The following is an 11,981-nucleotide window of genomic DNA, read 5'->3' as shown; positions in this document are numbered from 1 at the left end:
ACGTCGCTAAGTAGAACTCTGTCTGGGTCACTGCCCTCGGAGGTCGAGACGCTGGGACTGGTCTCTAACAGCCGCCTTCGAAGTCGCTGAGATTGAATAAGGTCGCAATTGATAGAGTTCGTTCCCGCCAACTGACGAAGCATTGGGCATGTGGCATCGCCTCAAAATACCAGACAGCATGACGCCTTAAGAACCGATGCCCACTGCTGACATCACGATAGCCAAGGGTATGTACCTCAGCTCCGACAGCACGGGAATAAAAGTTGCTGCAAATATGCTTTAGGTAAGCGACGAGAAATGCGCTGGAAAAAGGAAAAGACACCTGATATTCGTAAAGTCTCAGGCTACTACAGTGCTTTTGGTCTTCCAAAAATAAAAACTAAAATTGAGATCGGCCTGAGGTTGGCCGTTACTAGAACTGCGAAGCCATGCATAATCTGTTTCGGTGCCTCATCCATGCATGATTTATTTCGATGCTTTTTCTTGGCATCGTCTTACATAAATCTTGACTGGCCCATCGATTACCTGTATCTGCTCTTATCATCCTCTCGCCTCATGGTGTTTACTGCAGAAGTTTCCGCTCATCAATACGCCCCCATAATTTCCAGGCCTAGCTATAGAAATTGATGGTTCGCTGTTAATTTTTTTCTCTGAAGCCGTCGCGTCTGTGAAAATGTTTCATCAAAGAAAAGTTACATTGCGTTATCATATGCACTTCGACCAGAAATTCTTATATTTTGCTGTCTTCAACAGAAAATCGCACAGAGATGGAGAGTAAAGAAGCTTTCACCGGAAGTCGTCGAAAAGATTCATTCAAAATGACGAGACAACATACTTTAATTAAGCTTGCTTTAATCAGACCTGCTTTAATCAAGCGTACTTCAATTAAGCATGTTTTAATCAAGCAGTATTTAATTAAGCAAACTTTAACTAAGCAGGCTTTAATTAAGCAGGATTTAATTAAGCATGCTGTAATTAATAATTAGGCTTCAGCATGCTCAATTTAAGAACTAAGCATGCTCGGCCTATATTTTACTCCTAGTGTGGTAGAGTCAGTTTCTTGCCAGGATGAAAAAGCACGTGAAGGTTAAATTTCATTAGTTACATTAGTTGGAGGTTTAATTTCATTAGCTTAATGTAATTAGTTGTTCTAACTCAGATCTACTTGTCTACTACGCGACATCTTTAAGAGGCTGGTCACACGTCGATACTCTTTGCGGGTGATGTATAATTTGGGTATAAAATTTTCGAAGTATTATTTTTGACAATTGACGCCACAGCATTTAGAATGTTGCCATAACAACTTTTACATCATTTATTTGAAATGCTATATTTTCTATTTTTCCAATGTTCAATGTGTTGGCCTGGAGATATCATCAATAATATAGAGCTAAATTTTGACCAGTGGGAATAGATCACGGCACCAAAATTTTACTGTTAAAATATAATTGCAACGAGAAGTATAAGTGTGAGAGGTCACATTTCTGTGCACCTCTTATATGAATGGTAATTAAATAAGACCTGAGAGTTGGTTGGGCTTTAGCGGGATCCGATGATATTGAGGAACAGCGTAGACGATTATAGAATATACTTTAGGATTATAGTTCGGCTTACAGTTTAGGATAATCTAAGTTTAACATTGATGTCCTCGGCGTCAAGTTGAAATAAGAACAAGTTTAGAGTTTATCCGCTGGGCGTTCTCCACTCAGACGTTGAGTTAGCGTTACTGTCCTGTTTGACATGGACAGGAGCAATGTGGTATACCTAATACGGTCCTCGCCCAAGACTGAAGCTAATCGCTCGAGACAGAGCTTATATAGCTTCGCTATTTGACGTCACCAAGGGCGTGACTTGATAAACAGGGAAGGCGAACAAGAAAATGTTTATGAACATATTGCAATGAAGGAGATTAGCTTTCAACAAGGAAGATATTAATGAGGAAATATCAATGGAAGAATGGTATATCAATGTTGTCACCTTACATAAGAACTCTATTGTCGCTCCACGCAGACGAGTAGCCAATCTCACCTAACTGCAGCTTAAGAAGCTTATTTATAAACGTAATAAATCCTTTCGTTTTGATATGAAACTATTGGAAAATCTTGTGACTTTAAACACATTTTAAGAATTGCTTGTGACAGCGTTTCGCGCCATCAAGTCACCCAGGGCCATCAGGTCGCCCAAAAACTAACTTTTGCATAAAAAATTACGGAATTGCTGCTGGCTCACAATTATGTTTATATCATAAAATGTAATAGGATTATATTACTTATAATTTCTATCATGTTTTTCTTCTCACTTATCTAATTTAAAAAAAATATTGCATCGTAAATTGAACAATATTTTATTGTATAGTTTTGCGCAAGTCAACGTGGCCGGAAAGCATGCGTAGAAACACACTCGGTGTTAAATTCCTGGTTAAAAAATGCAATTTTATTGTATATTTCGTTCGCATGAAGCATGTGTGTTGCCGACATTTTACTTTATTTCAGTTTTACAAGCATCTAGAGTTTCAGTTTTGGTGTTGGCTCTGAAGTGAACAGAACGAAATGTTTGGTACGTATATTTTAATTCTGAAGATCCGTGTGGCCATGTATACATGACTTTTATCGTGTTCCATGTTCGAAATAAATGATTTTACTTCTTGGTCATACCTTATATGCAATACAAATTTTATGTAACCAATTTTTCTCTTTGCATATTGTTTCGTTTCCAGTAACCGATTTTATAAAGAAAACAGAACGAAAATCGTGCATTCAAATCCTTTCAAATCAAACGTGTTTTATACGAAAACTCACCGATTAATTCCAAAGGAATTTCATTTCTAGAAATATTGGATTCCTGCGCTCGCCCTCGCAGAAGACAAAGTTTCTGGTATGAGCAGTTTTACTTCAGTCAATGGAAGACCTCCAGTCTTGAAGCATACGCATGGACCGTTCGTGCGTGCAGTGCTGGAGCAGCGGTTGATTTAATATTCGAGGTTAATGAGTGGCAGTAGAGGAGCAAATACTCGAGGTTAATGGGGGGCAGTAGTTGGTCAAATACTCGAGGTTCATGAGTGGCAGTTGAGGAGCAAATACTCGAGGTTCATGAGTGGCAGTTGAGGAGCAAATTCTGGAGTGGCATGTGTGGCAGTAGTTGAATAAATACTCGAGGTTGATAAGTAGCAGTAGAGGATTGCTTAATCAAGATTCGTAATCTGTAGTAGGCCATTAGGTTGTGAATCCCACTCATATTCTAAGTACATTATATATTTTTAGTTGGACTGGAGACGCCAAAAAAACTGTTTGCTGCCGTATCATTTTTCCTAAAGTTACTTTCAAATTAATTTTCACCTAAGAAGTATTAATGTTCATAAAAATTTAAACAACCCCAGATCTGAGAAATTCTTTGCTAACTACCACTGAATTTTTTTTGCTGGACTGCTGCAGGTCATACTTCAGCTCGGCCTGCGGTCAAACTTCTTCAAGAGAAGTTCGACGGACAAAAAATGTAGGAAGAGAAATTCCTACAAAACCGAGGGTAAAATATGTGAAGTGAGAGGAGCAGCTTGCAGGCTTCCTGCAGTATGGCTTCGTTGTGATCATTCAATTTCAAAATTTTAAATTTTTAGTTTGATCGATTCTCGATCAGTTTCCGAATGTTACGATGCCTCATAGTTCTGAAGGAAACATATTGCACATTCTGGAAGCCATCATTTAGAAATTTTTACTGTTTTTTTCACCTAATTGGCGCTGTGTATTTAGAAATTCTCAACTATTTTCATTAACTTAGCTTTTAATGATGATGGAAAAAAGCCCTAAAATGTTTATTATCATTCATCCCATTCAATGTATCTTCAAAGTCTAAACATTTATCTAATTTCGTTCGTTTAATTTTGCGTCGTAATGTTGTATTTATTTTTGTTTATATTTTGTGTTCTATACTAACATAACAAAATTTATGTTGCATTGGATAACAATACTTGTGTTGCATTAGATAACAATATTTACATTGCTTGAGTTAACAACCCATACGTTGTGCCAGGTAACAATAATTATGTGTTATCAGGACCGTCTGTCCAGTTACTAGTTTCCGCTATCGTAACTTCAAAGCTAGAAATGTTTTTTATAATAATAAATTTTCATGCCTCAGTCAAGTTGAAAAAATTCATCCACAGTTTACATTCGAATCGGAATGTAATTTCATATACTAGCAATATATGGATTGAAAATCATGTGAAAAGATTAATTTTCTAGTTTAAAAAATCTGTATGTTCGTGGTTTGCTATTGATATTAAAATTTCTGCTTTAAACGCCACATTCTGTATTACCAGGAAATGTGTTGCAGATGAAATCAGGAATTGAAATTATGGATTGTATTCCGGAGACGCGTTTCTACACTTTAAGTCTCAAATGCTCTGATAATTATTGAGAAAATGGGTTTTGCTTACATTTCTGGGGTGACGTGAAGTGTGTTTGATAAATCGTTAATTTGAGTTGGAGTCCAGGATAGAACTTGAAGCTCGTCAGAAGTGAAAATGACTGTTAGAATGCGATTATTTTACGCGAATAAAGCAAAAAAAGTATTTCAATTAAATCAAGTTTTAATTCTTTAATACTGAAATAGAAACCTTAAAGTTTAAGTGATGAATATTAAGACCATAAGCGCATCGAACATCAGCGCATAATTTCTGTCAGTGCCTATGGTTTCGTGACGAAGTAGTGAATGTGTTATGTGAGATTATCGGTAAAGTTTCGATGCAATGTTCGTTCGGTACAACGTTTTTCTACTCTCATGCGTAGTACTTAACATTGCCACGATCATATCTTCCAACATTACGAGCACTGATCTGCATGTAAGAAAGATTTCTGTTCAACAAGCGGGCAGTCGAGTGAACAACTCGCACGAAGTACTGACGAGTGATACATCTGGAAATAATTGGATTTCCGAAGATATTTTCTTTAGAGGAGCGACTGCTCTAGAAAATGATTCGACATTCGAAACAATGCACAGATCGCCATTGAACGGGGAAATGATTGCAAGGAATCATCTCAGGCATCCTATGAGGCATTCAAAACGCTTAGAAAAAAATGTAGAGATCGGTCTGCTCATGAATACGAAAGATGACAATGACCATCAATCGCACAAGTCGAGTGATTTTATGTTTGACGCTAACCCAACACCATATGAACCATCTAACAAATATAGAAAAAGTTTAGATAAAAGAAAAGAACATCCACGGCAAGCAGAAAGTGTTAGATTTGTCGTTAATAACAAGGCCGACAGCAAGCAGTTTAGTTACGACGGAGAAGCCGTCGAATCCACGACTGCCGGTGACACCGCGGCGAATAAGGTTGACGGAGTCCAGCAAAAACTATCACTAAAAACTCTTTCAGAAAACTTACATCAGTCGTCCCTCAAATTTGATGGAAGACGTTCACTAAAAACTAGACACAGGAATAAAAATTCTTCGAAAAGAAGATTCAATCAAAGGACGAAGAAAAAAAGACTTCTGACTTGGAATGAAGGTAAAGATAACAAAGCTCAAACGGCGCAAAATGCAGAGGATGCGCCAATCGTTTCAGGAGGTACTATTGATGGGCAAAAAGGCAAGAAAAAAAGCAAAGAAAATGACAATAAAATCAAAACTGAAGGAGACAGAAAGCCATCTATTAAGAATGAAACTTTAATATCATCAGAACTTTTGATTAATCGTTCAGTCCCTACAACAGGCTCTTTCTCAGATACTCAAGCATACTTCAAAGAAAAGATTCCAATCAACTCTGGTTTCAAGTATAAAACAAAGGGAAAAAGTAAAAATTATGATTTGATAGATGTCACTATAAAGCCTTCGGAAGGTACAATAAAATATTCTAGACATTTTGAAGATGATTCCTTGAGAAATTCCAATGCAAGGGAGGAAATTCGTCACGCTAAGCATAAGATGGGAAATCGCGATTCAGTTTTCAGTGAAGAAAAAAATGATGTCCCTGTTGGAAATGATGAACAGCGAATACAGAACATTTCTTCCTCGCTCGGCCAAAATAAGACGTTGAAAAATTTGATCACGAATCTCGATGGCATTTATTATGAGAACAACGATGAATCTGTTCACATTCCCTTGAAGACTTCCGAAGAAGAATATTCTGAACAATCTACAAATGATAATGTGAGCTTTGCGTTCTCTAGAGGTCTTCATCAAAATATAATGAGGGAAGTTTCCGCATCAGAGAGCAACAAAATTTATAATTTTGTTGCACAAGACCGACTGCGTCCAAAACAAGATGAAATAAGCAAGTTCAGAGTAGAAAAGTCTTCCCAAAGCCCAATTGGAAAAGCTAGCCCCAAGAAAATGCATCTTGTTCAGCCTACGTCAGAATTAACCTACAACTCAAATGTTTTCGAAAATGACTTTGCTCACAACTCAAAACTAATTTCCCATTCATATTTGTATCAAAATCAATCTTTAATTATCACCAATTCTCTTTCACCTTCTGCCGACACCAATTCGAAAGTATACGATAGGATAGCTGCAAGAACAGCAGATCCTCATGAAAATTGGCCGCAAAATTATTTCGTGGAGATGGACGGCGATACGATGTTGGGTGGCCTCATGATGGTCCATGAGCGACAGGAGGACATGATATGTGGACCAGTGATGCCCCAGGGCGGCATACAAGCTCTGGAGGCGATGCTCTTCACTCTGGACTACATTAATGATCCCCGGAACGGCGTCTTGGACCGAGGCATGAAAGTGGGGGCCCGCATCTTCGATGACTGTGATAAAGAAACCTATGGCTTAGAACAAGCTGTCGACTTCATTAAAGGTAAGTAAAAAATCTCTTTAGTTAAAAATTATTTTATTGCTAACGTAATAATCAGATTATTTTCAGATATTCTGGAAAAGTGCTTAATTTGCGTCTATATATTTGAGAAATCTAATCAGATTGGAGACTCATGAGTGAAATTCTCCTCCTGGCACACTTATATGTTTAATATACGTTATTATTAGTTGAATTTCTCTTGTCATTTTGGTTGATAACTTGATACCAACTTTACATATTACTAGGCATATATTGATATCACAAGAAATATGAAATGCCCAACATCTTAGATTTGAATTAGCATTAGATTTCAATGACTATGAATGGGCTTGAAGTACCCAGATATCTGCCACGCAATATCAAGGCTGGGCCTGGCGCCCTCAGCTCCTAGCCAGGCAATATCAAGGCTGGGCTTGGCGCCTTCAGCTCCTAGCCAGGCAATATCAAGGCTGGGCTTGGTGCCCTCAGCTCCTTGCCACGCAATATCATGGCTGGGCTTGGTGCCCTCAGTTCCTTGCCACGCAATGTCAAGGCTGGGATTAGTGTATAGAGAAGCAATATCAAGGCTGGGCTTGGTGCCTACAGAGAAGCAATATCAAGGCTGGGCTTGGTGCCTACAGAGAAGCAATATCAAGGCTTTGTCGCGGCAATCTTCTTCAATTTGGGGGTCGGATGCAAATGAGCGCTTCGGAAAGATTTCGTCTCATCCAAGTCTAATGGAGCTGCCAAAAATATGCAGGTTCACGTACTATCGACCGAGTACTGGAGTCTTTGCTTGATAATGCATAACATTTCATAAAAACCAAATTTTCGGGTTTTATCACTTGCGCAAATCTGGTTCCATTATGCTTTCATTTATATGGTTAAATTTTTGTACTGCAAGGAAATTTCTAGTTCCATTGAACTCAATCGATTCGAAGTAACTCAGCCCAAACTAATGCTTTATCGCTGAATACTCGGGACTTGGGTTTTCTGAGTATATGAATCGTGTATTTTTTTAATAGTTCTCTTGACACAAGCAGATATCGGAGATCTGTTTGTTTCAGCGAAATTTCACTGAATTTAATAATTTTTGAAAGTTCTTTATATTATAAAAAATGTAGCACCTTAATGAATGAATAAACTTGAGACTCGAATAATTTTCGTTTTCATTTAAATTCCTAAGTGCAATCGTACCTTACGTAATAGAACACTACACGTACATCTAAACAATATCTTTATATCACATGAAATATCAGGCATCGGATATTAGTGGCGGCATCCGCTGGCCCAGGCCAATATCGGCCAAGCCTCGCCACAATAGGCCTCCGCGGCCTCCTTTTGAGGCGTTCTGTTTATGCCGACGTCGGCGCCCTTCTGAAGCTCATCAACATTTCAGAATGCTGCCCGATAGTCCCACCATATCAAAATACAGACATCTCTTTTGCATAGGCTTTAGAATAATCTATATAACGGACCGAGCTACCTCCGAAATTCGCACGTATGTCAGAATTTTCTTTATTCAAAAACACGAGCGTATAGGGCGTGTTCCTTATGCGGCACAATAATCATCAGTTCAACGTTACCATAATGTCTCATGCTAGTACATGCAGAAAACAGGCGTCCGATATGACCACGTAATGATTAACCCTCTTATCCATACCATGCTCCGCTTAACCCTCTTATCCATACCATGCTCCGCTTAACCCTCTTATCCATACCATGCTCCGCTTAACCCTTTCATCCATTCCATGCTCTGAGTGACAACAAATTATCGGCTTCGACTACTAGTGGTCGATGTGATGTTTCTTCACCTAAATGCGAGAATAACATTAAGTCATAAATTTTGTGCTGGATATACGACCGGTCGGTGGATTATGGCAATTATTGAGAATCTTCTCTGAACTGTACCTAAACTGGCATTACAGCTTCAATTAATAGGGTTAAAATTTCACGACCATGAAATTTTAACTGCAGGTATTCTCTAAATTAATACTAGATGCTAATAATAATTAATAAGTTTAGCCTAAAACTACAATGGATTATCCATATGTTTCATTGTTGATTCTGTATTTTTTTCATTGATTTATTAGCACAATGAGGAAACTGTTCTGACTGAGCATTATATTGGGGCGTCGTAACCTTAAAATGTTATTTTTTTAATTAAATCAATATACCTGCCTAATTAGCCTCAAAAAATAAAGAAATTATTGAGCTTCTTGAACAAGTTGAATGGAATAATGCTAGCCGCTCGAATCTCAGTTCATATCCGCTTGCCGACATGGAGTAAACTGGATACGCGATGTGAACTTCACCCTGTCTGCGCTTGAACTGAGAAATATGTTCACCGTTATCTTAAGGCCACATTCTGACACACTTCAGCACACGAACGATATAATGAAAACTAGCGACTCTGTTCCATTCACGTGCAATTCAGCTTCTCGCCACGGCTATACTTACTTATTCATGTTTTCAGGGCTAACTTCAAGACTCCAATTGATCGGGACAAGAAAAGTTTCAGAATGCATTAATGTCGAGTACTCTGAAGCGGGAGTTTTGTATGCATTCGCTAACTTTTGTTTCCAAGCCTAATTTAACTGCTATTTTTGGTCAGTTTTTTGGGGCGCTATGTAGGAATACATAAGAAAGAGGCTATCGGCTCGATGGCTCTTCTGGGGAAACGCCCGGCACTAAGAGCAGCACTCCTGGGAATAATTGCGTCCGCGCCGAAAAATTTTCGACAAGTTTTATTCGGAAGACAAGAAGTTTATTTGATATGTCATTAGTTTAAGTGCTTCGTTAAGTACGCTGAAATAACATGATGTATAGCAGCAACTTTCGAGTTTTCTCTGCATGAGCAAACGAAGTATCGGGTTTACGAGGTGAATTAATTCGAAGCCCGACCGTGACAAAGTTGCAATCCGTTTTTTGACCCGTAACCTCGTTATAAATATGAGTAAATATTGAATAGCTATGATACTTACAACTGAACGTACTCTTGTAGTAAAATTTTAATGGCTGGGATCCATGTTGCTCAATCATTTAGAATTTTAGATGATCGTTTGAACTGTTTTGCGACGTCGCTAAGTAATCAGTTAACACGTTGCCTCCGAAATGATACATACAGTATGCGTACCACGAAATGTATTTCTACAGAAAGTAGTGGTACATAATGCAGGGTTTCCAGATGACCTAAAAAACGGTCAAGTCCGCGAAGAAAAAGGCTAAACAAGGCCTATTATTCAAAATTGGCTTTTGAAAAGATCCATCGTCTGCGTATTTTATCATAGGCTTAAACTTAAACCCAATAAAAATCGTAAAGAACAATTTCAGTCGCTGATTATACCAATTAGAGCAATTAAATCACTTTAAGTGAACTTTTTCACGCCTCTGGGACCTAAAAGAAGAATAAAAAGAGAAAATAAGGCACTATGTGGGCCTAACAACGTTAACAACGTAACTCGGAACATAACGTAAACATAGTGAGCACTAACATATCGACAAAAAACATAGCAAGAACATATCAAAAACAAGTATAGGTTGCACAAAAATTACGATATACAAAACAATTTTTTACCTAAAAATGACGAATTTGGACTCATCGTTCAACTATAAAATTTTAGTATATTTTCTTATTGAATAAACGAAACTTTCATTGTGTTCATTGACTTTTTACGTAGTTCTTTGCAACGGAAACTGGAATTGAAACTGGAATCGGGGACACCAGAACCAAAATCCGGACTGAAAATTGAACAACCATAGCACTCATCCACACGCCTTTATTATTTTCAACTTACATAATAATATAAAATGATAACAATGTCAAACAATGACATGCATCAAGTGAATTGTAGTTCCCAAAAGAAATAAATAATTTATTTGAGCCACCTGCTCGTTCTTTTGTAATCCCATCTGTACAGAAGTCGCCGCAGCGATCGATTTTTTGAACAAATGTTAAAGTTCATGGGACTTTTATGTGCAAAATAATTTGTTCAATGGATGGCCTTAATTAAACTTTTGGAATCCCTTGAATAAGAAATACAATTTTTTCCGCAGAATTGTGGGTTTGATGCCATCAAATCGCTAATCGGCTCTACGATGACGTAAGCTGGATAAGACATGGGCATAAGACATGATCCAAGTTCTTATGTCATGTGCATTAGATCAGCTCCTCAGAGTAGCCGGCTACTTCCGACTAGAAATTTTAGTAATATCGTTGCAGAAGATTTAAAATAATTACGATAAACGTAGAACATTGTAATCATAAATTACAATTGATTATAATAATTCCCATAATCAAGGACTTCGCGTAAATTTTCAAGCTTTATCACGTTAAATGTTTCCTCAACTGATCAGCATTTATCATGAAGGGAAGTCTTCAAGGGCCCAAGGCGTTTATCTTGTCCACACTTTCAAATATCCCTTGCTTTATATTTTTTCGCAGATTCATTTTACTTTTTTAAACACTTTACGCGCTTATGGAAAGTCCCCAACAACGTTCAATATTCGTGCTATTTTATTTAACCGTTATTTGCACCTATCAAAATTATGTCAAGACGATTGATCAATCTAACTTTGGCTGCCACGTGCTTTGAACTTTAGATGGTCTTACAAAATTTACCGCTTTTAATAGGTCAATGATAGCAGACTTACAGGGTCACATCTCAGAGCTTATTATCATACTTTGGAAAAGTTCCAACAGAGATCAAAACAAGAGAGAACATCGCAAGGCCACCTTGAAAACACGAAGATGTTTACCTAATTTTAAATTATTCGAAAATTCTAATAGTGAGCGAGTTGCGTAAAAAAATAAAGACATGATGGTGTATTATGATAGACATAAAAAATATTTTTTACTTCGGAATTAAGAAAATTCGAGTAGATTTGAATAAATTAAAAAATATAGTGCCTTCTTATAGTCATATTCGAAAAGTATTCGGGATTATCGTTGAATTTTTTTATTTTCATAACGAGACCCGAATTCGATGAATAGATTTCCTAGTGAATGATATCATTCATTACAATAATATTGGTGATAAATTTGATGATAATTATAAATAATAGTTTTTTTCTGAGGTATGTCATTTCATGCTCATTCTTTCAGCATTGGTCAACGGCGTTTCAGTTTAACAAGGCACAATTAATTATTTACCGAGTGCAGTACTTATTCAATGCATGCGAATATCAGCAAGAAAT

General features: G+C 37.4%; 1 protein-coding gene across 1 annotated transcript in view; it reads left to right on the top strand.

The window, feature by feature from the left end:
- Positions 1-6,565: 6,565 nt before the first annotated feature.
- Positions 6,566-11,981, top strand: part of LOC108680634 (metabotropic glutamate receptor 3) — a 75,083-nt gene continuing 69,667 nt past the window's right edge. Inside the window, exon 1 of the mRNA XM_018169506.1 lies at positions 6,566-6,809. Within this exon, the coding sequence (XP_018024995.1) occupies positions 6,566-6,809 (244 nt within the window). The remainder of the gene's footprint in view (positions 6,810-11,981) is intronic.

The sequence above is a fragment of the Hyalella azteca genome, unplaced genomic scaffold (assembly GCF_000764305.2).
Source record: "Hyalella azteca isolate HAZT.00-mixed unplaced genomic scaffold, Hazt_2.0.2 contig11274, whole genome shotgun sequence".
Lineage (NCBI taxonomy): Eukaryota > Metazoa > Arthropoda > Malacostraca > Amphipoda > Hyalellidae > Hyalella > Hyalella azteca.
This window is presented reverse-complemented; position numbering and strand designations above follow the sequence as displayed.